The sequence below is a fragment of the Struthio camelus genome, chromosome 3 (genome assembly GCF_040807025.1).
Source record: "Struthio camelus isolate bStrCam1 chromosome 3, bStrCam1.hap1, whole genome shotgun sequence".
Lineage (NCBI taxonomy): Eukaryota > Metazoa > Chordata > Aves > Struthioniformes > Struthionidae > Struthio > Struthio camelus.
The window spans coordinates 99,171,948-99,199,081 of record NC_090944.1 but is presented as its reverse complement, the minus strand read 5'-3'; the positions used below and the strand labels follow the sequence as shown (position 1 = coordinate 99,199,081).

The 27,134-nt window shown below is 43.4% G+C and overlaps 1 protein-coding gene across 1 annotated transcript; it reads right to left on the bottom strand.

The window, feature by feature from the left end:
• Positions 1 to 723: 723 nt before the first annotated feature.
• Positions 724 to 5,316, bottom strand: COX20 (cytochrome c oxidase assembly factor COX20). The gene is made up of 4 exons (XM_068939316.1): positions 5,010 to 5,316; positions 2,287 to 2,401; positions 2,064 to 2,127; positions 724 to 1,506 (listed from the first exon to the last, which is right to left on the bottom strand). Exons 1-4 carry the CDS (start codon positions 5,040 to 5,042, stop codon positions 1,365 to 1,367), a joined length of 354 nt encoding a protein of 117 aa, XP_068795417.1. The 5' UTR covers positions 5,043 to 5,316; the 3' UTR covers positions 724 to 1,364.
• Between the last annotated feature and the right edge of the window lie 21,818 nt (positions 5,317 to 27,134).

Genomic DNA, 27,134 nt, shown 5'->3' with positions numbered 1-27,134 from the left:
AAGTCCACCACAAAAATCTCTCTTGTTTTGTGCTTCTTGCAAAAGAAACAGGAGGAAGAGAGAACAGAGGGCAATGGAGAAGAATACAGGATTGTTTTCTTCTTGTGAGAGGCTAATCCACAGAGTAAAGTTTAATTACCTTAGTGTAAATAGCATGTTTCTTTAGTGCTCTTAAGTATATTTGCAAATTAAAATATGTAGTGCAATAGTGTTGTTTACATTTGGACTCCAAACCTCCCCACACCAACAGATCACAAAGTCTCTCAGATTAAATACAGAGCTGGGAGAAAGAATTGAATTTGCCCAGTGAATGGCTTTAGACCAAAAGTAGTTTGTAGCATTAATTTTGAAATCTAATAGAAATCATTTTGTGAAAATAATAAACACCCTATCTCACTAGTGTAGACAGGAGTATACAAGCAAAGGAATACTATGTCATCACTCACCTTTTTACCAATATGCAATTAGAGAACACAGTAATTCCAAATAAGAAAATGTTTCCTTGAAATTATATAGCAATATTTAACTAAAGACTTGCAGCAAAATATACAACTAGCACATGATTTTCTAAACAAACTACTGGCCATTGCTATTTATCAATAATGTGTAAATAATTATTTCACCATTATTTCACCAACTTAACAGCAGACAGTAGTGTAAGGAAATGTTTTAAACAGAAGAACAGGATTTTAATTAAATAAAAAAAAGAGTTACATAAATAGCTCAGACTGAAGTGCAAGTGATTTATTCTTAGTTTCACACAGAGGGAACGACGACGGAATTTTTTCAGTTTCACAGTGTATATAATTTATCTGAAGTTGCCCACTAAACTGCAGTTGAAATCTTAAGAAGGCTACTGATATTACGCATCTTGCGCAAGCAAAGCATTCACCTACTGTTTAAATGTTTCTGTTTTAAAAACAGCACAATGAACAGTACCACTGAAGAATACATTTACTCAAAGAACGGCTGATGAAAATATTTTCCTATATTTAAATGAGATGTAATTACAACTTTGCTAAAGTGAACCACTCTGTTTATAATAAACGTTAAAGTAGTCCAAAACCACTGTCATTAATCCTTTGAGAGCCTGCAACAGAACTTAGCAGTTCCCAAATGTTTAACAGGCCAAAAACCGAGGAGGTCATGCCTAACTGTGTGCATAGTCATATATACATACACGAGACAAAGAAAGGCTTGTATAGTGATTTAACAGATTCATTATGGGTTTGTTACTTGAATTTGCTAGGAAAAACAGCATGATTTATCAGTCTCAGTCACCTCCCACGTTTACGGGGAAGACTGCCATTTTTGGACCACCTTCCCTCAAAGCTGCATTAGACCACAGATTCCTCTATAGCAGACTATGAATTGCTTCTTTCATTGCCAGTTTGTTTTCTTTCTGGATCAAGAGAACTGCCTTCAAATAAAATTTTGTTTTTCATTCCTTCTCTAAGCATTCTTTGCCGGATCCTGTGTTGGGCAAAATTGTACCTGCAATAAAACCTAGGGAAGGGAAGGAAAGAAAACATGATTCCCTGCTTCATATTAGTGACAATATCAAATTAAGAGTTATTCCAGGAGTTGAAAAGTTGAAACCACATACAGTAATGCCAGTAAAATTAATTATGATATAAAGTAGGTAACCGCTGCTTTTCTAAGGCAAAGATTATGCACCACTTAGGAGACATGTCTTCATTTCAATGATGTGAAACTTAATCTCATGAACACCGACATGCTGCCTTTATAATTAGGATGGAAGGGTGGTACATGTGAAGAAAATAAAAGAAAGAATTAAGAAAGAAGGAAAGAACAACTGGGTTATTTTACCTCTTAGGATTCAAGAAAAATATAGCAAGTTTTTTGAAACAGAGTATTAACATAGAAAGTCAAGATCATTTAACTCTGTCCCCTTAAAAATATTTTCTAGGAGAAAGGAGAGGACACTTTGCTAGATAAGTCTTTTATGGTGTTCCAGGAACAGCATGAAAGGTCAGAAGTGGATCATGTTGTACAAAGCTGCCAACACAGATCTGTCAAAATTCAAGAAACGTTTTACATACCAGTATCCTAACATTGTGAAAATAAAGCCACCAACTGCAAAGTCACAAGATCTTCTAACTCTACCTGAAAGAAAAACAAAAATTCTTCCAAAAATCAGAGAAAGAAACTTTGCGACTTGGGTTCCTATTGGTTCCCATTATAAGAATAAATATCAAACAGCAAACAGGAACAAATTTATCCTTACAAATAAATACAGAAAAGACAGAAGGAAGAAGTACTTACTGGTTGCTAAAAAATGTCCAAGACCCACAACTAAAGATCCCAGTGAGCCATAGAGTACTGATTCTCGTGCACACGGGACATTTTTAACATCAAGGAATCCTAGGAGTTTAAAGGACTATAAGAAAAAAAAAAATCTAATTACAAAAACATTTATGATTCAGCTTAATATATAAAAGCTATACTGGAACTCACCTTCACCTTGCATTCTCCTTTCTAGTATTTTAGCAAAATAATAAGAATAATATTATCAGATTATCTTGTGAGTTATTACACAGAAGTTACCTTGATTTCTGCTCTGCCTTAACTTTGTCACTTTATTAGTTTCAACTGCATGTTTACCTGCATAGATAAAGCACAGCCATATAAAACTAATGATATGTCAACCATCTTATTACAGAATTTTTAAAAATTACTTTTGTAGAAGACTATGACCCCCAACTTCATTGTGAAATTGTACTCTTAGCAATCAAAAATAAATACTCAAGGCCTTCCTATTTCCAAGGTTATATTTGAGCAAGTGATTACCATACATGACAGCCATACAGCTTTACCATACAGCTGTCCATGTTTGCCAAGAATGGTTTCAAAGGAGTTAACAATTGATTTACGGACATCATTTTGTATAAACGTGGTGATCCATCCTTCCTATTTAAGATTATAAGAGAACTACTTCCTTGTGTCCTTTATATTCCCAAAAGAAGGAAGGCAGAAAACCCATAGGAATCGAAATATTTTTGTTTAAAAACAAAATACATTGTAACAAACAGGTAAGGTTACAATCCCTTATGCAGTTAGTTACACAGTGTAATTTTATCATCTGAAAAAGCAAACGTGCTTTAAAAAAGTGAAAAAAACCCCTGAAAAATACACATGCACTAGAGAAACCTTATACTGAGTAAAGAACAAAAAGATTTTTAAACCAGTGATTTTTAACCTAATCCTATGTATAGGCTAGGATTTTGCATAGAAATTCATCTTTACACAACAGCTGAATTTTTAAGTAAATCTACTAGTAAAAATTACTCAATTATTTCATACCCTGCCCTACATTTATAATCTATTCTAACCTATATGTACCACTTTTCTATTAAACTCTCAAACAGCAATTACAAGCAGCATTCATAAACTCAACTCTGGACTGAGAAATACACTTTTTATTTCAGAGGTGATCATACTGGCTTTAATACAATCTAAGCTTTCTAGCCTCAGTATAAGTCATATTTCCTACCCGACAAACATCCTTATAAACATGTGCTTGCACCACAAGCAGGAACAGGAAGCTACATATGAGAAGGCTTCAAGAGGACACGTGTCAGAGTTAAGGTGGCTGAACAGTAATAATACCTGCGCTTTCCCCTGCAAATAATTCTTTTGCCAGTGATAGTGTGAGAATTCTGTCTTCATGCATTTTGCTGTGTTTAAGTCCTTAGACCACCATACACCATGTGTGCAACAGTACCAACTAAAACCTAGAAAGATGATTTTTTTTAATGGTTGTAATTTTTTGGTAAGGATATTGTACTTAGCATACGTGAAGAGCAGACAACTCTGTGAGACAAATCATTGTGAAATACATCTGACTAGCATTAGGGATGGCAAGTGTTTCATAACAGCTGGATTTGTATGCAAGTATGGAAAATCCCCATCAATAATTATATCTATACTCTCTGTGGACAACCATCAGCTGTTTCAACACAATCTCTTTGTACAAATGAGAGAAAAATGATTTGATCTATATTGGTCTAATCTCCTCATGAATAACGTCAAGTACCCCTATATGGAAGAAGTCATTTGATATGTTGCTGTTGTTGACTAAGGCGGCACCCGTGCTACATGATGCATACTTTTAAAATAGTATTTCACCTGTTACTGTAGTTGAAATCATTTGTTACAAATCTACCTATTGGTGTTACAAAGGCTACAATGTCACCACAGTGTTTCACCCCAAAAGAGAAAGGCCCTGTAGAAGGGTCGGGGGGGGGGGTCTTAATGAGCCACACAGAGCCTTAATTCTGTCACCTGAAGTATCCGTTTTCATATCTCGTTCCATAACTATTTCCATAGCAACAAAGAAGCCTACTAACACAGCAGGTTAACAGTTGCAGTTCACAAGTGGCATAAAACAACCTAAACCTCTAAGTGCCCCGCACCTGGCTGGCCACGGGTGGGTGTCCCCGCCTTGGCGCGGGTGGCCCCCAGGCGGCGCGGCCCGGCCCCAAGGAGGGGACCTGCCTCCTCCACACGGCTCGGCGCTTTAACGGCCGCGCTACTCCCGCCGGGCCGGCGAGCAGGCAGCGCCCGCGCAGCGCCCACACGCGCTAACGGCAGTGGCAATAGGATGCCAAAACGCGCGAAAGGCCCCATGTAACTAGAATCTCCCGTTTTTTATATACGCAACGGATCTAAGTCAGATCACGCCGCCCGCCCAGGCACAACGGTGCCACCGGCCGGCGAGGCGAGCGGCGCTCCCCGTCGGGGCTGGCGCTAGCCCGGCCCCGGCTCGGCTCGGCTTGCTCCCAGGGCCCGGCGCGGCCCCCCGCGCTCGGCCGGCGGCGGCTCCCGGGGCTTCCCCCCCACCGCCCGAGCGGCTAAAATTAGCGGCAGGCGGGACCGGCCGTTGGGGGGGGGGGGTCCGGGAGGGGCAGCGGCTCGCCCGGGGGTGGGGGTGGCAGCAGGCGGTGCCGGCGCGCGGCGGGAGAGGCCCCGCCCGCGCCCGCCATTACCTTCTCCGGCTCGGAGTCGCCCTCGCCCGCCATGATGTGGTTCGCAGCGCCCTCCTCGGCGCCCTCCCCCACCTCGCACCAACGAGCCCGGACTACAGCCGCGTAGAGAAGGTGCGCGGAGGGGCCGCTCTAGCCGCCCCGCCCCGCCCCGCCCCGTCTCTATGGTGCTTGCGGTGGGGGGGGCGGGGAAGGGCGAGCGGGCGGGCGCCATTTTAGGTCTAGCGCTGAGATTCCAGCAAAATCCTTTGTTCAGTGAAATGGGTCACGGAGCAGGGCGCGCGCGCGCACGCACGCAAGCACGCACGCGGGGGCGCGCGGGCACGCCGGGGGGGGGGTCAGGAGGCGGGAGGGGGCGCGGCGCCGCCGCCGCTCGCGCGCGGCCTCCCCCTCCCCCGCCGGCGGCGCGCGCCTGTGGCTGGCGCGAGCGAGCGGCGGGTGGGGCCGTTGAGCCGTTGGCGGCCCTGCCGCCGGGGTACGCGGGGACGGCGGCAAGGGCAGCGGCGCGGCCGGGCCGGGCCCGGCCTGCCTGCTCCCCCGCTCGTCGCCCGCGTGTGGCGCAGCCCGGGAGGCCGCCTGAGGCTGGTCGCTGTCTGGGCAGTGATTGCAGACCGCGCCCTGAGGGCCCGGCGCCACGCAGGCTCTGGGCCAGGGCAGGCCGGCTCCTTGCTCTCGGCTGCTATGGCAGCCAGGCTGCTCTTACAGCCTTGCGCCATGTCATTTGTGTAGTCGGCACTTTATGCAGAGGGTGGGGTCGCAAGCCCTCCATATGTCTCTCTCTAGATTGGGGCGCTCCTTGCCACAGAGAGCAGCCCTTGTTTTGAGGTTTACTATCAAGCAACATATTTAGAAGTGCCTGCATTTAGAAACTTACTATGTGCTCAATACTGTACCATGAACGCTCCGAGAGAGGCCTTGCTGCAGTCTTTTAACAGCACGATCTAGGCCCCAGCCTGGTTAAGCTGGGTTGTTAACAAGACTAATAACAGGATGTAAGAGGTAAAATGGTAAACACAGAGTACAGGCTCAGTGAGTAGCACCTAATAAGAGAAGGAAGCTATAGGATAGTTTGGTGAATGTAGGTGCCTGAATCATACAAACATCAAGAAGGGGGACAGGCTATTTTCAGTGACAGTGAGGGAAAACCCAGAGGGCTGGAATATATAAGAAAAAAATCACACTGGACTGGGAGAAAAATACACTGATGGCAGGAGAAAGTAGGTGGAAGAAGACTGTTTTAAAGGAAGTGCTCTTGAAAATGGACTTGTTTAGAACATTAACAACTAAATTAGACAAAACACTGGAGTGTTCCATAGGAGTAAATCCCATGTTAAATGAGGTAGGCATACTGGAAATGATGCCTTGCATGTACAAATTGAGCTGTAGTAACATCTAAAGAGGCAAATGGTGCTAAGTAATATAAGGTAGAATTTCATAATGGGAGGTACTAGAAAAATAGATTTTGCTGCAAGAAAAGTCTTATCCCCTAGATTGGTGAATTACAGGGTAGGCTGAATTTAGGACCTTTTCCATCTCAGCAATGAAGTTTAAGAAAGATGAGAGATGGATTGACTTGTTCATTGATTTAAAAAAATTATATATTGAAACACATTATTTTTCCTGCATTTGTGGGAGGGGTGAGACGTCTTCAGACCTTTTATTAGTGTTATTTTTGGATATGTTTTCTTTTTAATTCTGTTCTGAATAGAATTGTCTTTTTCACACACTGGAATTTAAGTCTGGTTGATATCTTTTATCGCTTCTTACATGTTTTAATTATCCTGAAAACAATATACTTTTATACATCATCAATTTTGATATATCACTGGTTAAAAAGTACTGTTGCATATTTGCATAGACTATTTGAAATCTCTCTGGTAGATTAGAAATGAGTCTCTCAGTCCTTCCCAACCATCCCAAATCTGTCACGATTTTACAGTCTTTTTAGCCTTTACAGACTGTATTCAGAATTCATGCAATGCACTGGTTCAGTAAATTTGCTATTTGTTGTAAAAAGATCAGTAAACACAGCTTGAATTGTGAGTTGTTCAACCTTTTTTAAGTTAATGTATATTAAACATGTAGTGCTACAGACATGGTTCATTTACTAGAATAAAATGTGTAAAACTGAAGATCACTGGCACACTCTCTTCCTGGAAGAGTTTGTAATGTATGTTTTTATATTACTTGGTTTAAAAATATATAAGTGAATTTTATTAAGCAACTTCAAACACTTAGGAATATAAAAGAAATCACAGGAGCATGCTAATATATTTGAGATTGACAAGGCCACAATGGGGAAAAATAGACAATGCTTTTACTGCTGATGAGGTGTCCTGACCTGCAGGAGTGAATATTTTGAAGGAAAGGAATGTGAAAATCTTTTATTGCTTTAAACCAGGAAACCAGGAAACTGTTTGCAGAATTAGTGTGTCGGAGAGAGCAGTATACTAGCAGAGCATCTTCTATTTGTTTGTTAGCCAAGAATATGCTAAGGAAAAACAAGTATTTTTTCCCTGTGATTCCCATAATGTGTAATTTATGCCTTTTCCAAATACTCAGATCTCATAAATTATATTGAAACATACATTGGCAATAAACAACATTACCATTTTGCCTTCTCTTTGATACCCAGTCATTAATCTGCTTTACTGCTACACATCATAGTTCTGTTTCATCTGTCTTAGAGGTTGTTTTAAAATTAATTACTATTATCCTTTGCAGAATTAAAAATACACAGAGGACTGCTTGACATTGAGATCGGTGAAGACACTTAAGCTGGAGCCTCCTTAGTTTAAAAGCGGAGGGGCTGCCAACCTGGCACTTTTTGTGATACCTCGGAATGTGCAATTCACTTTCCTTTTTGGTCTATAATGACCTTAGGACATGCTTTGAAACAATGTAGTTTCCTCAAGTTCTTGAGGTAGGCAGTGATTTTGAAGTGTGGAACTTGTAGTTCTTGTTATTTTTTCCTTGTATGTTTTTAAGATTATGAAACTAGAATGAATGCTCTTTTTTACATCATAGATTTTATATATATATATATATGATGTATAAAAATATTAGTTAAAATACAGGTTTTAGCCTGTTAATAAAGCTGGAATTTAATGTGAAAATCATATTGTTAATATACTGTGAATATTATTTATTATGATTTCATTTAATTCTGATAATTTTCCAAATAGGCTAAGTATGAAGAACTTTATTATAATTTTAGGGAAACTATATCCTGTTAATGCTGTTTGGGAGAAAAGTGGAGCACTGACTCAATATTATCAGACATTTTTTTCTGGTATCGGCAAAAATGAGGATGTCTGAGTGTACAGTATTGTTAGAAGAGGGTGGTAGTCCAAGAAATGCGAAAGCTGCTGGAGTATGCCAGCTACCTCACCAAAATGATTTGCTGCAGGGGCTGGACCAAGCTTTGGTTCCTTGCTCTTCACAAATGCTCGGTGCAGCTGCCCCAGCAGAAGTGCATCCCAGAGCATCTTCCATCGTATCCTGCACGTGTATCCTGGCAGGACCCATAGAAGATGGTTGGCAGAGCCTTGGCCTACATCCATTCCTCCACTAGTAGGAAAATACACTGTTTCTGGAAGTCAGGCACCTTACATATGCGTTTGGGATTGCTGTATTGGTTTTCTGACCACGAAGGGCATGACTGACATAGAAAGATACCTCTTTCCTTCATGGCAGTATCTGAAGACAGAGACCCTTGATGAAAGCTATCTGTGCATACTCAGTTTTTTGCATAACAACATGCTGACTGACTTCGTCTCTCACCAGTTTGAACCTTCTTTATGCAGCCTTTAGTTTTGTTTGTGTGGTTCAATAAGGTGTAGCACCCTTCATTCTGAACCTGCTGGCTGTTCCTTTGACCCTAAAATCACCAGTCTGGGAATGGTGTGGGTTGGCCTTTGGCAGCGGTCCTCATTCTGTCCCCTCGCCCTTACCTTCAGTGTTGAAAGGTCAGTCCAAGCAGAACTCTGTCAGTCTGGTAGCAGGAAAGAGGCCACTGTGTGCAGGACACAGGGCACAGGACAAAAGGCAGTCTTGTACGCTGCGCACAGCAACCTCGCCTTGCTGACTTCTCTAGCGCTTACTGCCGTCATCGTACACAGCATTTTCTTGAGGGGTCTGAACCTACATACAAGGATCTCTTCTGAAAAGAATTAGGCTGTACTCCCTAGAAGAATAAGGCCATCACACGAGTATGGAATTAACATTTCCTACCTTTAGCACCTATTGGGCACCTAAGTAAGTTACTCCTATAGTGTAAGCTATTTCTGTAGCCTTGTAGAGAAGCAAGTACCTGCAAAAGGTGAGTGAGCCTGTCCTAAGAAATGTGTTTAATAGGGGGTATGAATGATGACAATTTTAGGTTGATGACTGCCACAGACCTTTCAGATAATTAAGCTTAAGAGAAACAAATTCAACTTCAGCATTCAACTTCAGCTTATGGAGATAAGCATCATATGCTCTGCCCAGGTTATTCGCTAAGGCTTTCCTTGTGATCTGTCCACAGCAGCTGTTACTGGCCAGTGGGTGCTGTTCTGTCTGTTAGTACCACTCAACCACTCGCGCTCTCTGCTCCGTCTTTCTGCTTCACATGTAGCTTAAACTGTTCAAAGGTGGGCTGCTGACACCAAAGGCAGTGCAGACCATCCCCTTACATCCTCACCGCGCAATCCTGCCTCATCCCTTGCACCACCAGCTCAGCCACGTGATTCAGCTGAAAATTAACACTGGAAACAACACATCCCTAGCCACTAAACATGAGGGGAGAAACATGCTGCTCTTCTGAGAACAGCAGGCTTAGCTCACGTGACTCACAAATACTGTTTGGTATGTAGCAGGCCATCAGCTTCCTGGGCTAGTAGTTGAGGCATGCCTCAAGACAAATTTTGAGGATGTTCGATGAGTCTCTGTGTTTGTCTTTATGATCAGCCTGAAGCTACTTAAATCGGAGTTGAACAGTTGCTTGTGGTGACCATGTGTCACTTTGTAAGCCATGAAAGCAGGGGGCCGTGGGACTTGCCAGAAATCAGGAGGAAGGTGGTTATGTCATTCGTTCTGTCCTCAGTTTTCATCAGGGTGGTTGTCCTTCAGAAGAAGGATATGATATTATTGGATGCAAGTATGTAGGATTTGTGTATTTTCATAGTTTTGTAGTGGCAAATATTTATTATGATAGTTGTAGAGATACTGTCCAGAAGCAACCACCCATGTGGAAACAGTGCAGAGCGGGGACAGGATGGAGCATGGTCATGTGTACGCTGTCTGTTATTGCCAAGGCAGTCAGGAATCATGCTCAGGCAATCGAAAAAAAGTTATTCACTTTGTTGTTTCTTTCTTTCTTTTTTTTTTTCTTTTTTTTTCTTTTTTTTTTTTTTTACCTTTAATGCTAATACAAATTAAGGTCCAACTGCAAGACAGTTTTACTCTGGGTTTGCTTTGCTGATTGTTTCTGTAGGTTGACTTTTCCTGAGATGTTCCTAACTACCTGAACAAATGAGCTTTTCAGATAGAACATGAGAAATGTTAATTCAACGTACTCCTCTCTAAAAGTCAAGGAAATGAGTGCAGGCTGCTAATGGCTTTATTTCTTCTGCCGGATCTTTTAATCTGTTTATCTTATTGAAGCACCTGCTTCAAAAAGAATGATGGGTTTATATTAAAGTAGAAGAACTCTTTACATAGGAAGAACTCTTACGTAAAATTTCAGTTTAAACCATTAGATGTAGAAGTATATTTAGAATTCCATGAATTCTTAGCAATAATTAGAGTTAAGGAAGCTTCTGACTAAAAAATAAAATAGTATTTTTCTCAATTAACCAAAAATTTTCATATAAAGAATATGACTATTTTGTCTATAAAGTATGTTGTAAATGCATTAGTGGCAAATACTGAAAGACCCTATGCTTTATTTTCAGTCTCTAATGCACTTCAGAAGGATGATGGGAGTATTTATTTCTGTTGTTTTTTGGTTTGACTTTTTAAGTTGCAGCTTTGTAAGATGTAGAACTTGTTTTCTGAAATGGAAGACATTTGGAAATGTATTTTATATCTGAAGCAATTGAATATGTATAAATAGTGACCCCCGTAATCATAGGGCTATAAAAGAAGAGTGTGGAAGGGAACTTGAGAGGTTAGCTAGTCCATGCTTTTGCCCCAGAGCTAATTTATTTACACCTGTGTTATTCCTGATAGATTTGTATCTCACCTTTTTTTAAGACTTTCACAGACAGGGAGTCCATGACTTCCCTCAGCAATCTGTATCACAGATCACCTATTCTTATGATTAATGAATTCCTCCCCCTCAAATTATTATTTCAGAAATCTGTCTATAGTGGTCGTGTGACTTTTTTGGTATGTGTTTTGTGTGTAATATTTTCTATCAGTGAAATCATAGTCCTTTTCATTCAAAATGGTATTTTGGCATGGTTCTAAACCTATGAGCGTAAAATTTATGATTCTTCGAATCTGAATATTACTATTTTTGTTCCTGTCAAAGATCCCCAGAAACATTTCACATCTTAATTTTTTGAAATACAGTGTCTGTCCTGAGATCGCTATCATGAACGTTGTGGAGGGGGATTATTATGAACTCTAAGCCTCCTGTGCCATGTTTCTCATATGAATGTGTCAGGTTTAATCTTTATTAATTCCTGAGGGAAAACTGAAGACTAGAACTAATAAGATATTTGTATGGTAATTGTTTCTTATGGGATGTGATTTCTGAAAATTCATAATAAACTGAAGAGGGTTATGCCAGTAAGAGATTTATTTAAAAATGAGCTATTTATATGGCACAGTAGAACTACAAGATTCATAGGAAAAAAAAATTACTGAAATCTATTAAACTCTCAGGCACCCTCTCAGACCTAAGAATTCCCTCCGTCACCACAGATCACTGGCGCCTCGAAGAGTGTTTGGGGGAAGCGTCATTGCATGCTTCTCCTGTCCTTATACTTTTCCCTATATATTCAACCTTGGCTAAATGGCCTTTTTGCCTTCCTCACCGTGGCTATTCTTGTGTTTTTGCCAAGATTAGGCTGAAGCCTGGAGAAGGGAAACAACCTTCATGTTGTCCATACTATGGTCTGGACAGCTGGTACGATTATAACACAGACACTGCTAGAATATGATAGCACTAAGCTGAAGGATAGGAAAGGAGAGAAGTGGCATTCTAGGAGCCACTTTGAAGACGTGTTTTCCATGCAATGCGCTGTTAAAGTAGATGTGCAATTAGAGAACAGTATACAGGGAAAGAGGCTGGTTCTGAGGAGTCCTATTCAAGGAGCAGAGCACATCGAAGTCAACACTCAACTCAGACGATTGGGAGAGATGCCCAGAAATGATACCGTAACAGCTAGAAAAAACATGTGGTGTATCAGGTAGATCACATTATATCTTGGATTTTTTTTGGTGGTGGTTTTGCTGGCTTTCCCCCCCCCTGTTTTGTAACTGAGTACCAAACCTTTTAGAGTACGTTTCACTGACTTATCTCCACCCTGTCTGGGGATACAACTGACCTCTAGTAGCCTGTCAGAGAGAAGTGCTGTGTTCCACTGGGAGTAGCAAATATAGAGAAGTGCAGAATATGTGCCTAAGACAGCCGCCATTCAAAATATGTTTAAAGAATCAGGGAAGGTAGGGTATATTTTTTCATCATGCTACAAAGGTTAGTTCCAGTGTACTAGAGTGGCACAGAATAATGTCCTATACAAAATAGTGTGCCTTTGGCAAGTGGCAGAGGAAAGAAAGCTTATGACTTCAGAAGGACCTTATAAAAACCAGCCAATCTGCAAAGCTGAGCCTTGAGAGATCAAGGATTTAAGCTATATCTAAAATACAATCATTTCCTAACAGTTGTTCTAGATTTTCAAACACCTCTCTGGCCTCCCTCTATGGCGCCCAGATTTTCTGGAAAGAATTCAAGTTTTTTTCTAGTCAAGTGACAGGAATGACTTACTGTCTTGCACACTGAGCATGTTAATTTAGCGTAAAAATATTTCTGTGTCTGATGAAGTTTCTGCTGCTCTCTGAGAAGGATCAGAGACTAAAAATACTTCCAATCTTGTTGCTAGTGTTTTTGGATTCAGTATTTCTTGCTCTTTTCCTGACGTCCACTGTGATTTGGCCTCAAGGCTGTCAGTCATTTGGTGATTGGCTACCGAGGGCTACTGCCTTGTGTCAGATTTTTGTTTTGGAGAATCCTAATTTCCTGCTTAAAGCATCAGCTGCTAGGCTGAAGTTACTTGTAAGAGTTAACTCCCCAGTGCACCTGATGCAAGAAGAACAGCAGGATTTGGAAGGCCAAAAGCTGTCTGTGCTCTGAGGTTTTGGAAAATGGCAGGGCAACTGGAGAGCGCTCCCTGTTCCCGGGCAGTTTTTCTGGGGTGAATTGGTGGGTGTGCGTGCACCCTCTGCACAGAGCAGTTAGCTTTTTGCGTGACTGTATGTGCACAGCGGTGGTGCTGGGGAAGCCCTAAGAGTCTCCCTAACCTTTGTGTTGGGTCTGGTGCCATGGCTCGCGCAAGTATGGTAGCTAGCTGTTCAGTAAATTTAGTTATGGAGTTCATGGGGATGGTACCTGTTCTGAGGCCAGTGATCTATGCCGAAGGCTTTCTCTTATTTATGCTGATAGTTTTATTTTTCCATACAAATTCTAGCATGTCAGACTGGTGCCTTCTCTGTACTTCTGATGGCCAATGGTTATTGAGGGTTAAATAAGATCACAATCCTGCTGATCTGCGTACATAACAGCTAAGAATTTTTCAGAGAAAGATCTAATAAAGGAAACGGTGAGGATTTAACCATTTTGATCTTATTTAATCCTCAATAACCATCAGCTTCTTGGTTGCTGGGGGTGTGTCTGCTAAGAACAATCTGTCACCTGTCATTGTGCTTTTAAATGACTTTGATTTCAGATCCAAAGCTAAGACAGGTAATTAAGGAAATCATACAAGCTTCAGTTGAGAAAAGCACAAAATTTTGACACTGTCATTAACCACAGGTGTGCTGTTATCTTCTTCAGTTGATTTTACATTCTTATAACAATCTTAGTTTGTAGATATGAAGAATGACATTGATTTTAGCAGATAGCTCAATAATAAAGACCTATTAGCTACCAGCTATCCAGAGGCTACAAAGTTGTATAAGTGCTGGTTGAACCTGAAGTTTTCATAATTAATACATTTCAGTTTGTGGAAAGTTTCTTAGAACTCATTTTAAAACTTACACTCCAGTATTTCACAAAAACACTAAGCTCCCAGATCCCTAAAACTTACTGATAACCTCAAATTTGTCCATGTTACTAGTATGGTTTTGGGTGAAATAAGGTCAGGGTACAGACATTGTGAATTATAACATGCGCTAAAGTATCGTGTAACTAGGACAAAACAGCATCAGATGTTTTCTTGTCCAGAGGCCTCTATCCCAATAACAACAAAGTTGACAAGGTTAATGGCACTATAAACTCGAGAAAAATAGGTCTGGAAGGGATCCTCATAAGTCGTTTTGTCCAGCTTCCAGTCCCAATGAAAATTAATTATACCTGCAACACTGCTAACAGCCCTTTCTCTACTCTCTTCCTTGAGACCTCCAGTGAGACTCTGCAACCTCCCCACTGTTCTTACCACAAGGAAATGTTTCCTCTTGCCTTTCCTGTCAATCTGTTCTCAATAAGGGACATGGAAACTCGAGCTGATTTGTCATCCTCATCTCTGTCCATTAGGAAACACATATGATTGGTTCAGTTAAGGTTCAGACCCAATCAAAAAAGCTAACAGCCTGCTGGTAATATCCAGAAAGGAAACAGCCGTTTCTTTCTTCTTGAACTGTGATTAGTTATTCTCCCAGGGTAGGAAGTTCTCTTTTTCCCCCGTTGTTACAACTGGGGAACTGAAGAACCGAGAAGCTAATAGTTTGGCCAAGGTTACGTAGGAAGTGTGCACCAGACAAAAACTGAACAGCACATCCTTTCTGCCTCTACCACCCTCCTTGTATATGTACACTTTCAGGTGATCCTTACAAAGGAATGCCTCCACAAAATACTGATGTGCAAGGAGCATTACATTTCATATATTTAATTTTTAATATCAGTACATATGATCCTACTGATGCAGCCTGCTTTCACATCCAGCTACCACATCTGATCAGAATGAATTAAACATCTAGGAAAGCTGTGATTTGGAGAGTCAGGTCCCCTACCTTGTAAATCTTCCATTTTGAGTCAGGTTGGTTTAGGGTTGCCTGCACGGAGCAAAAATCTGGGCAGATCGGAGCAGAATAGCTGAAGGAGTCCCAAGAAGTTGTGTGTATTTTGCTACAGCTGCAGGGCATTTGCTACAGCTGTGCTTATTCCTCAATAATCTTTGTGCTACTGGAGCTACGGCTGCGTTAGCAAGCAATTGAGTGCAATGGGAGTGGGCTAGATTGACGCAGCTGATGTTTGAGTGATTCACTTCTCATCCCCGAGTTCCACTGCAGGTATAGGTTCAAAGCTATCTGAAGGAGCAAAATCCAGCAAAACTTTGCATCTTTGACTGTAATCCCTTCTGCAGGCACCTCTGGGAAACACCATGTTGTCCTTTTAGCTGTCTCATGCAGATGATGCCAACATTGCCCATATCTGGCCTTACATATAAAATCCTTAGTGCCATGGTGCCCACTGCCTGACCAGCCTCCCCAGTCTTGAGTTTGAGCAACGGCCACTGCAAGGAGTGATGGGAAGGTGCGATGGACTTAATCCCAATGCTGCAGAGACTATTCTGGATGACTCTGTGAGTGCACTGTTACACAGCCCCCAGGACCTCCCTTTTTCTGAGGAGCTGGCCTTGTAGAATGACTAACTGTGGGGGTTTCGTCTGGGTTGACGGAGGCTCTGGGCCTTGGACACAAGCTGCAGCCGGTGAGACTGTACTGCACTGGGGATTTGGGATGACCAGAATGTACGCAAAACTTCTGCAAGTCCGGTGGCCGTGGTCAAGGGCCTTTGCTGGTACCACTTCACCATCCTTGCGAGAAAATGTGGGCTTCCCTACCTGCATTCAAAATGGTGGCTGTCAGCTTAAGTAGCCTGACTCCAGCTGGTCAGTGACTAACCAAAGTCATCCCAGCCTTTACTCTTTGTGGGTTCCTGAACTGTGGGAGAGCTGGTGGTGTACATGTTTCCAGCATATGCCTGGCCCAAGGCAGCTACGTAAGCCATCTAGGGCATCAGTGGACAACTGAAGTGGATTTATGGACAGCTCAGTAGGCCTCACTGGAAGAATTCAAGACATTCACAGCTTCATTAACTCCAGCCTTGAACTCGGCGAGGACACAAGCACCTTCTCTCCAAGCAGGGGCAGGATTTTTTGTGTTGTTTGCATGCCCCTTTCCGTCACAGAAGATGCTACACACCACCTTGCGTCACTGGGTCACAAGGCCATGCCCCTTCACACAGTAAAAAAAGCCTATGTTTTGTTTACCTCTGTCCTTACCATATGCAGTGTGGAAGCTGACCATGACACATGGCTGTGTCCCTGCAAGAAGGTGGACTCTGGACAAAAACCACAATGCCAGTCTTCCCAATAGCCTCTGAATTATGGGTGACTGCTGTGCCCTGCACAGCCTTTATGAGGAAGCAGGAAACCTCCCTGCCCATGTTGGCAGAGTGAGGACTGTTTTCCTCCCCAGCTCTGTGCACAGCCCTCAGCAACTCTGCGGGTGATCGGGACCCTTAAGACGGCACTCTCGTCTGGGATGCTCTCTGCTCCCAGACTGTTGAGGGCCACAAATGAGGCACATCCAGGAACAGAACAAGTGGGAGAGGAGAATATGATTCAATGTCTGTGTCCTTTTCAAGTGCATGCATGAAGCGGAATCTAATCAGCAAAACGTAAAGATGAAAATGGAATAGAGTCCTTACAGCTCTGCATCATCCATTCACCCTGTTTTCCCTGGAGCAAGGGATGAAGGTGTCTGTGCTCGCCTTTGTAACTGCTGCCTTCATGTACTCGTTGTTGGCTCGTGATCCACCATCCTTTTTGGGCAATCATAGTGACTCTTATTATGTCCTCCATGGCTGGCTGTGTCTTTTTTAACTCTTCCTCTGGGACGACCTGGCTGAGGGCTTTGCCTGCCATCTCTAGAGCCCTCAGGAACCATCCTGTGTTCCTGCAGAGCTGTGAGCCGCACAGACCTTGGGTAGGCTGTCTTGCTTGAGAGAATGAGGCAGCCAGGCTAGCTCATATATTCTGCCCAGGATAAAGCAGTGGTGGAAGAGTGATTTTTTTGCTGCTTTGCGAAGAGCTGACAGGAAAGGGGAAGGGGCTTGAGAGTGGTTTGCTTTGATGCTTCTTTAAAAGGAGTTGGGTTTAAAAGCGTGATAGAGGCTCTGCGAGCAACAGCCACAGATGGGAAATTTGATAAAGATGAGGGAGGTTGGGGTAGAGCTGGTAGCTGCTGCACTGGAGGGCATGAAGGGACCCTCTCAGCAAAGAAACCTTCCCTTCCCCCTCCACCAAGAAGAGCTTTCTCTCTCTTTGCCCTTTTCCATCTATCAGAAGAAATCACCCATCCATCCACTGCCAGCTTCATGATGGTCCATGACCCATGTTTCCTGCCTAGTAGGGTCCTCATAGGCAGACCTGTTCTGGCCCAGAAACTGTTTTAGTTTCCTGCAGAAAACAACAACAACAACAAACATTCAGTCGTGCAGAGCTCTTGGCCTCTGTCCTCCATGGCAAAGTTTGGGACAACTATTCAAACCATAACCTTGTCATCCAGGCTCAGCACCCCTTGGTCCATCTTCTCTGCCCCCTTCCCATCCCCCAAAGAATACAAATACCAGCAAAGTGTGCAGCTTTAGGCAAAGACCAGATATGTGGTAGAAATAGGTTAGCAAAAGTGTTCAAACACCAAGAAGACTTTCTGGTATTCTCATTCCACCCCAACAGTGCTCAGCCCCTCCTACAGATTTTTTTGTTCATATTCCATGATTAGGAGGTAAAACACTTATTCCAGGTTTAGTTGATCAGTTCAAAGATACTCAGTTTAATTCCCTTTTTGAAGGTGGCCTCTTGGCTCAGAAACTATTTTAGAATCATATTTGAAATTTCCCAAGCTACTTCCTAGCATTTACTGACAAAAGAAGCTCCATTTTGGGGGAGAATTCTTCCAATTATTGAAAGTGAAGTTGTTCTCATTTACCTGTTGCCCTGAGACAGAGGAACTGAATGCATAAATCAGATGATTGGAAAAAAAAAAAAAAACCTCCATTGTTTTATCGCTCACTATCAAAATGCATGGATTTCATACATGTCGTTTACTCAGTTTGCCTGCAGCAGTTCTGAGCGTATGTCTATGAACCTCAGTTTCTTCTCACATTGCTAGGGACTCTCAAGACTTCCTGCTATAGGCCAACAGCTGCATGACAGCGTCAGTGAACTAAAAGAACACCTGAGTGTTTCAAGGGAAAGCTACAAAGAAAATGTTCGATGCCACTAACAAAAGCCCTTTTAGTATTGCAACACAAGACAGAGTTCAGTTATCACTGTGTAGTTTGGATCAAATTGGATTTATCAATGTCTAGGGCAATTTTCAGTTAACAAATTGCACTGGTAATCTTCAAGATGCACTTTACAAGCCTGATGGATAATTTTCCTGTACTTTGTGTGCTGCTATTGAAAAAAAACAGTGGGAACCAATTTTGAAACTCACCGTCTCGCCTCCGATAATGGTTGAGGGTCAAACAAATTGTAGTCTAAAAATTGCTTTGAAAGTTGATGTATTTCGCTGAATAGAGATAAGGAAGACCAGCTGAATCGGGAGTCAGATAAGAGCATTCATGTATATATATGTCCTGATCTGAGAGTCTGACTATCTCTGTGGCAACTAACGGCGGTGAAGAAAAAAATCTAAGAACTTGCATCCCTGAACCACCAGTATTGCTGTATGTGATGGGAATGTGAGTCAGCCAGCACTCTGAGCTGACCTTACCCCACTACGCCCTGCTTTTTTGACAAAATATGTCAAAAGCTTTCTAAGGCTGTATTTTATTGGAACAGAAAAGTAACAAAGTAGGACAACACAGAGCTCTAAACTACTATGTGGGACAGAATAAAGAAAATTCTGAAAACACATAGTCTATCCCCCTCTTAGTAGGTCCTTTCAAGGCAGACATCTGGTTTGGTCTGCAGTTTAGCAGCATTCAGTAAATTCTTGTATTGAGGAGCTTCACACAGTCCCCCTGGGTCTTCTTTCCTTCCATCACCTCAGAGATTTCAGTCTGTGCCTCTTCTCAGGCCAGCCCACCGGTTGTCTCAGGAGCTGCCCCCACCTCTGCTGTTACTGCAGCCTTGCTGCTTGCTCTCTCTCACTCCTTCCTGCCTTACCCTGCATGCTAAAAGTATGCCCCAGTTGAGCACATACAGTTCCTCTTAAGAAATTCTCCTTCCAGAGGATTTCTTCTGACCCACAGCACCCAGGACAACACAGCCTGTTAACACCTTGCTACCCAAACACACCCTCTTAAACAACACACAAACCCCACAGCTGTGAATAAGCAAGTCAGGCAGTTCTGCCAGCCGTCACACTTTCACGCGTCACTTCTGACTAGCCCTACTCAGCGATGCTGCACTCCAAAAGATACATAAACTCTCAGCAGAAACAAGTAAATGCTAAACATGCTAGGTAATTTAGATCACTCTTGCTCTTGGACATCTCCTACTAAACAGAGGGAAGCCTATGGCTTCTTAAATTCATTCTTAGGGGATTCAAAACTTACAGGATTCAAACCCACTGCAGATGAAAGGCCTGTTTCGCACAGCCCCAAGTGAAGAAGGAACCCCTTCATCATTGACCAGCAGGGATGGGCAATCAAAGAAATGCCATTCACAGAAGGCAGTGTGATAAAGAACATTTCCCCTTCCTCCTGGGACAGCTGCAGCCACAGATGATGTAAGAAACTGAGAATCAAAGAAAGGATGTTTGAGGCACGCTATGGAGAAAGAGTCCTCCCTTCAGAAAGTCAGCAGGAGTCAGCAGAAAAGACATAGCTGAAGGAAGGTGTCCCCACAGGACACAGGGACTTTGCTCCCTTGTAACCTCCTGCATTTCCCTTGGTTGCTCTTCCCCTCATCCCTCAAACTCTGAGGCTGTGATTTCACAGTGGCAGTGCCTGCTTTAGGCCTTTCTTATCCCATATTTCAGAGGGGGGAGGGAGGCATCGGGTGCTCCTGCATGAGGTAACACCACACAGGCATCTTTATCAGACTCCACCAAGCTCTGCCTGGGCTCTCCATTCTGTCAGTCTCCTTGGAGTTTAGTAACTCAATGCTTCAGCTAGTGGAGGAAGAGCCAAGACTATGCCAGTGAGTATGGCTGGTGGTTCACTCCATTAACAACACATGAGACTAATCCATGAATTGCTGTCTGCTGCTTGATGTCTCACTTAGTTTCAGCTATGCCTTGTGGTGCTGCAACAGCCCTGGTTCCTGCTCTACCTGGCTTTGTTTGAGTCCCTCTGATCTTCTGTCCAGGCTTCTGCCTTGTCTTCTGGACGTTGGCCTAGCATCTGACCAAGCTTCCTGCCAAAATGCTTGGTCTGGTACAACCTCTGGCTTCTCTGATTCCTGCCTATTGCCTTTATTAACTGTAGTACCCATCTCCTGACTCTGCTCTGGCCCTAACCACTTAGACAACACCCTGGCAATGTTCCTCTCAGCACTTCCTAAGTGCTAGGCCATGGTTGGACAGGCCAGCGCATGAAGCTGTCTGTGCACTCTTGAAGCTCTTCAGGAGAGCGACTGAGCTTTCCTTTTGGGGACCTCCAGCAACCTGGGCAGGCAGGGTTGAGAGGAGGTGGAGTACTTTGAGGCAAATTGCTGGTCCAGGAAAGGAAAAGGTGGGCAGGAAAGCACAACCTCAGCCTCTACCCTACCAGACAGGACTCCAAAGAGTGTCTGAGCCTCTTCTGATGTGAGTGGGGTGGGGGTGGGGGAGAGTTCAGGAGGAAATCTGGGAAAGGTAACAAGAGGGAGAGCTTACTCAATCCTGCAAACCTTGTTCATGCCAAACAAGTTGATTTCAAATATGTATGAGTTCATTACTATCATGACAGTAATAAATCAACGGGGAAGGGATTTTATGTTTTGGTGGCTAAATCAAATGAGACTCAGTGCCAGTGTTTAGGCAGCTGAGTCATGCCCTAATCATCCAGCTTGAATCCAAAGAATTCAAACCACAGCTCCCCTTGCTATACATTAAATCAATACCTTATAAATTACATTATGTATTCTTCTGTTGCTCTCATCTTCTGTGGTGCGACTGGTGTGTGCTTTTCAGTTGGTTAATCACCTTATCCATAGGCTAAGCCTACAGGCAAAATCAAGTTACTAATTTTGCACCACATGTCCTGATCACACTGTGAATGCCATATTTAGACATTTTCTAAACTGCCCGTTTCTTTCATAAAATACCTTATTTCATTAGCTGTCTTCTGTGGGGATTTTTAACTCCTTTGATGGACTATAGATCATCAAATCTTGCTTCTTAATTTAGCATCTAATTGCTTATTAGTAGTACTGTAAAGTTCTTTATGACTTCCGTTCCATGGCTACAGTAATTAGACTTTATATTCCTGAGGCCTGCATAGCAGTGCTTTAACATTGCGTAAGGAGATGAAACATTCCACAATAGAGTGGGAATTGAACTCCTAGGATTTCTAATTTTATATCCTCAAGTTTTGTAGAGCCTTGCTATGGGAGTCCCTTCAGCAATAGGGTCATGGTTAATTCAGGATAGTCATTTTGAGTAAATTTCACAACAGTAGACACAGAAAAATAGTTCCCAGGAAGCTTATGAGATCATGCAGTTTTCACTGCACCAGGGAGCACAGGAACTTTTCAGTAGTAGAGCACTTGTTTACAAGTGCCATGCTCAGCTCTGATATTTGCCTGACTTGAACTGAAATATTTCTTGTTTGATTTGGCTGCCTTAAGCACTTCTGGCGTCTTGATAGCATTTTTGTAAAACGTTGGAGCAAGTTCTGCAGAATTTATCAAAACTCATATTAAAAATGAACTCCGTGCTGGTCACATCTGTCTCCAGATGTTTCCTTTCATTTGCCTGATTATTAGCCATTAGGAAGGCTTTTCTTCCACTGCAGTGATTACTTGCAGGTGCTAACATTGCATTAACTTGAACAAGTGTGGAATTCAGTGCACACGGCTGTTCTGCTTCCTCTCACAAGAGATACCGACCTGTGTTGCTGTGGGCCCAGCCTGTCATCACACTACGAATTCTGAGTGTGGAGCATTAACCACAGACCTCAGCCGTGCTGCCTAAATTGGATCATGGCATTGCTTTTGTTAGGCTAAATGCCTCTTTATATTTTCATGGACTCTCTCCAAATAGAATTTGATCAAGTAATTAATAGTATCGTATGTAGGAAGAGTTAAACTTTTTAAATTTTGCACTTTCTCCTGCCGATTATTCCATCAAAGACTATCTCACTTTGTTGCTACAGAGCTTATCTGCTAGGCTTGACTTTGGCTTACTCAACAACGCATATATTTCCTAAGAGCAACTGTGGAAAGCTATGCCACTCTTTCCCAGAATGCAAGATCCAGTGAATGCGCCATCCTATACAAGAGGGAGCAAATTCAAGATAAACTTACATAACAGCTGGAATATCCAAACTTTGGCTGATTTCTGACCTTTTGGTGGCCATTTCAAATATCAGTTCAGACACTGAATAAAGATTCCCTGATGCCCAATTGGAAAACTAGATAGGAACAGATGGCTTCACAATAACTGCACTCCTCTCTAACCTGTCATTGCCGCCTTTGCCCCTTCCACTTGAGAGACTGCATACGCTCTTTGCAGCCTCTTGGAGATGTCTCCATATAAGTATACATTTCTGCCACTGCTTCTACTGCCTTGGCTTCTGCAATGCAAACAATAGATTTCAGCCCTCAGAGACAGCATCAGCACTGCCTGTTGCATTGACAGGAGCTGTACTCCTTTGTGCCTGCAAGGAGCTAGCAGGATGTGCAACAGCTCAGGCTCTGCTTCCTCCACCATTCCTCCTCCTCCTCGTGTCCGCCTTCGGTTTGTGCCTGTGCCAGTTGTCAGGGGCAGAGGGGACGCAGCACAGAGCCTGTTGGTGGGAGGTGTCTCTGGGGCCCCTGAAACCAGCTTGATGCCACACACGGAGCAGTACAGTGCTGAAGCCCCTGTACTCGCCTTAGAGCAAAGTGAATCTGTTAGCTTTGATCTTAAGAAATCTTTTTCATAATATCATTTCTACAGCAACCAGTTTCCATGGAAACCAAGGCATGATTCATGGTGCTGACAGTAAAGAAAACCAATGACTTGTGTGTGACAGACAGGCTGGCAAGGGCCATGGGTCAGCCTGAGAGAAGCTCGCGTCCTGTCCCAGGGTGGGCCAGTGCCCCACAACGCTGTATACAAAAGCCGCTCCCTGAACTGCCAGATCAGGTTAACTGAGAGCCACTGGCTTATCACGACCATTTCAGTATTTTTAAAGAGGATGACCTAATCTCACCTGACCTGCAGTCCAAACAAGTGACATTTTTCAAAAAAAATATTTTCAAAGGCTACGTGCAGACTTCAGTTTGTTCAGCTGACGGCTGGATGAGTGCAGCACCTCTCCCTTCCCTTGGACTCTCTGCTGCCTCCCTTCCTCTTCATCGCTCCTCTGCATCTGGGCCGGCCGGCCTGTGGCCAGGGGAGGAAGGCAGAGGGAGCACAGGGTCTCGGGATGCCTTCGCTTCCTCCCACTGCTGTAGTGCGGGGCTCCCAGGCCCCAGCAGAGATGGGAGGATTTGCAGTTCCCTCTTTTGCCACCAAAATATAGAGGCTGCATCCAGGGCTGTTGTTGGACCAGCCTTTGCTTGACCTGGCTTGGAGGGTGGTTCTAGGTTCCCTGAGACATTTTGAGGGAGAATGGGAGCAGCCGGCCCGGTGCTGGCGGGAGAGGGTGCGCCGCTGCCAGTTGTTCCTGGCAGGTCTCGAGTCAGTGGAGCAAATGTACCTTTTCCAAACACAGGGCTGGATGAGCGTGTAACTGTGGTCAGACACCAGCAAAGGCAGCACAGAGGCTGTCAAAGAACAAAATAAATGTCCTCCTTACCCGTTGCTCTTCCCTTTTCCAAGTGATTAGGACGCATGAGCGGTAAGGTTAGTTGCTCCAGAACGTTTGTTTCTATGGAGCCTGCCTGAGCCAGCTTTCCCAGGCTGGAGAAAAGAGTTTTGAAGCATGGACTTAGTGAATCGCTGCATTTCAGGACGCCATCTGGTGGTATCTAATGCCATGGCCGTGGCCGCCCAAACTGTCTTTCTGCAATCTCCGTTATTCCTATCTTACTCTTTGCATGATGTCAAAAGTCCTGCATGCTCTCTGCTGTGTAATAGCAGCAACTGGCTATGCCCACAGCACATCCGTCCCTGCTGTTTTATTTGACTTTGCCACTTCTTCCAGGGTGTTAAAATCCCTGGGTTTGATTCTCTGTGCTTAGCTTGGCTGCAAGGAGCAGTTCAGCCCTGCTGGCACATTTTACTCACGTTGCACGGCTGTCAGTGGACGCCCAGGCTTTCCAGACTGGTCTACAGCTACAATTTTTCATTTGACTGGATACCAGAGAGGCCATTCAGTTGCCTTTCTCCATTAAAGGTGTCTTAATATAACTGCATTCACCTGAGTCAAATCTCTGTTCCCACAAATAAGAAAAAGATCTTGAGGCTGTGCTTTCCTTACTTTAACTCCATGGCTACAGGAGAGAGCTGTGGAGTCCCTAAATCCAGAAGTCTACTGCTTTGCTGAGAACACCAGAAAAAAACAATTAATTCCTCCACGTTTACTCTGTCCTAAACTTCATGTAAGCTCTGTGTCTCGAGCTTCCATGCACTACAGGCAAAAAGAGCCCTAGCTTTTTATTTAAACCGGAATGTAAACATTCAAAGAAAAATCCCTTAATTTCTTCTCAAGGTATAGACTATAAGGTCCAAACTGTTTCTCTTTGCTGCTTATCCAAGTGGACGTCATGGCTGATAGACTACCTGAAGCATGTCCCTATAATGAAACTGCCAGTAGCCCCTTACCCATCCCATCCCAGTCCCATCCTGTCCACTATGTGGGAATGCGTCACAGACCCAGGCTTGCTGCGCAGTTTGGTGGGACAGCATTTCATTCCCTCTTCGATTTGTATTTTAGAGCTCAGTTCTGTTATTTTGCAGCAGGACTGGCAGGAGACAGACCCCCTTTGGAAGAATAAAGTTCCTGTAATCTGCTGCCAGGTGACATCTGCGGGCTGGGGCCATTCGCCTTCCCTGTCTGCTGCCAGCTGCTCCTGGAGGCCTGGGCACCAGCAAGGCGTCAGGACATCCCCTTTTCTCCCGGAGCCTTGCCTGCACCACTGGAGAAGGCTTCTGGGAGCACTTCTACAACATGTTTCTGTCCCATGGCCTGGTAGGTGGGAGACCAGTACAAAACCTTGCACAGGGAAGGATGGCGGGGCTTTTTCAAGCTTCCCCACCTTTATCTCCCTCCTGAGGTAGGTTTTGTTTCTTAAGGAACCACAAACCCAAATCACTGTCTTACATAACTAGAGATTTTCTCTGTGCATTTAGTTAGGGAGAGGAAACCCTTTTGACTCGAGCACGGCTGAAGCTTTTGGTTGCATTTCTTCAGACACTGCAGTCGCCAAGGTGGCGTGCCTTATTTAAAAGCCCTATTTAAGATTTAAAAGCAGCTTTAGCCCACCAGGTCAGGGTGGCAGCCCTTGCTCACACTGAATAGGAACGTACGCTAAAACAATTGCATCAGGTGTCTTCTTGTGAAGTAAGAGCATCTCAGTCGATGCCGCACATCTCTGACAGGAGCAGCAAAAGTAGATCAGGTCCTTGAAATGCCTTTGTGGGTCTCAGACTCCATCCTGCTTGTGCCTGCACACTGCAGTGCTGTGCACATATGGCAGTAATTCAACCTTACAGATAATATGTCTTCATGGCTGTTGCCCCCAGAGCAAGTTGTTGTTGGGAGAGCAGCGCTGCTAGCGCAGGTTTTCTTATGAGATCATCATGGAATAATGATGTCATCAGTATGGGCTTCCACAGCTGAAGAACCAAATAGCTGTTACTAAGTACTGCGATCTCTACAGCTGCCGGTGTAGCATGGTGTTTCTAATATCTCTCAAAGCCTAGAAGTTAAAACGAGCCGACAGTCATTAGAGGTATGCTTGTAGGGTTTTTTCCTATACAATTAAAAGATTAATATTTTTGAAGGTGATAATCAACTTTACACATTTTTCCCCCCTGCAGACACAACTTCAGTTCCAACAGCTGGATCTGAAAGATGGCAAAGTATTGTAAAGGTGGCCTTAAAGATATGGGAGGACAGTTAGAAGAACTCCACAAATTAAGAGAAAACTGGAGGAAACTGAAGAACAGAATCCAGCTTTTCCTGGCTACCAGATATACAGTGCAAAGACCACCACCAGTGGAGATTAAACAAGAGCCCGTTTCTGTTGGTTGCTGGTACTTCAAGACAATTTTCAGGAAACGAGGGCCTGTTTCTGTTGGTTGCAGGTACTTCGAGACATTTTTTAGGAAACATCCCCAGGAGATAAGGAAGCTGAGGAGTGGGAAGTATAGATTAGCAAATGACAAAGTCAGGGAAGTGAGAAACAGGGAGAAAAAGGCCCCTCTACTGAAACTATTTAAGAAGTTGAACATGTACAGAAGACTGAGGGAGGGAGAAAAGGATGAATCTAAGGAGCTGATCGCTTTGGATTTATTACAGATATCTTATGCCACGGAATAAGACAAGGAAGGTACATACTCACGAACACATTCCTGTTCACCCGTGTTTTATTTCTGCAGCATTAATATATTATAAATAAATATGTTGGTATATTCACTGTAAAAGCCTTTTTTTTTTTTCTTATCAGAAGAAAATCTTAGCAATACTAGCAGCAACCCATGTTCTAAAATGTTTTTTTGGCTTATTCATTTTAATTGCTTACATGGGAAGTAGTTTGGGTTTTGCTGTCATGCTGGGTATTTGTAGGGAGGAAAAACTCTGCCAGTGCTCAGCATGGAAAGATAACAGGCCTT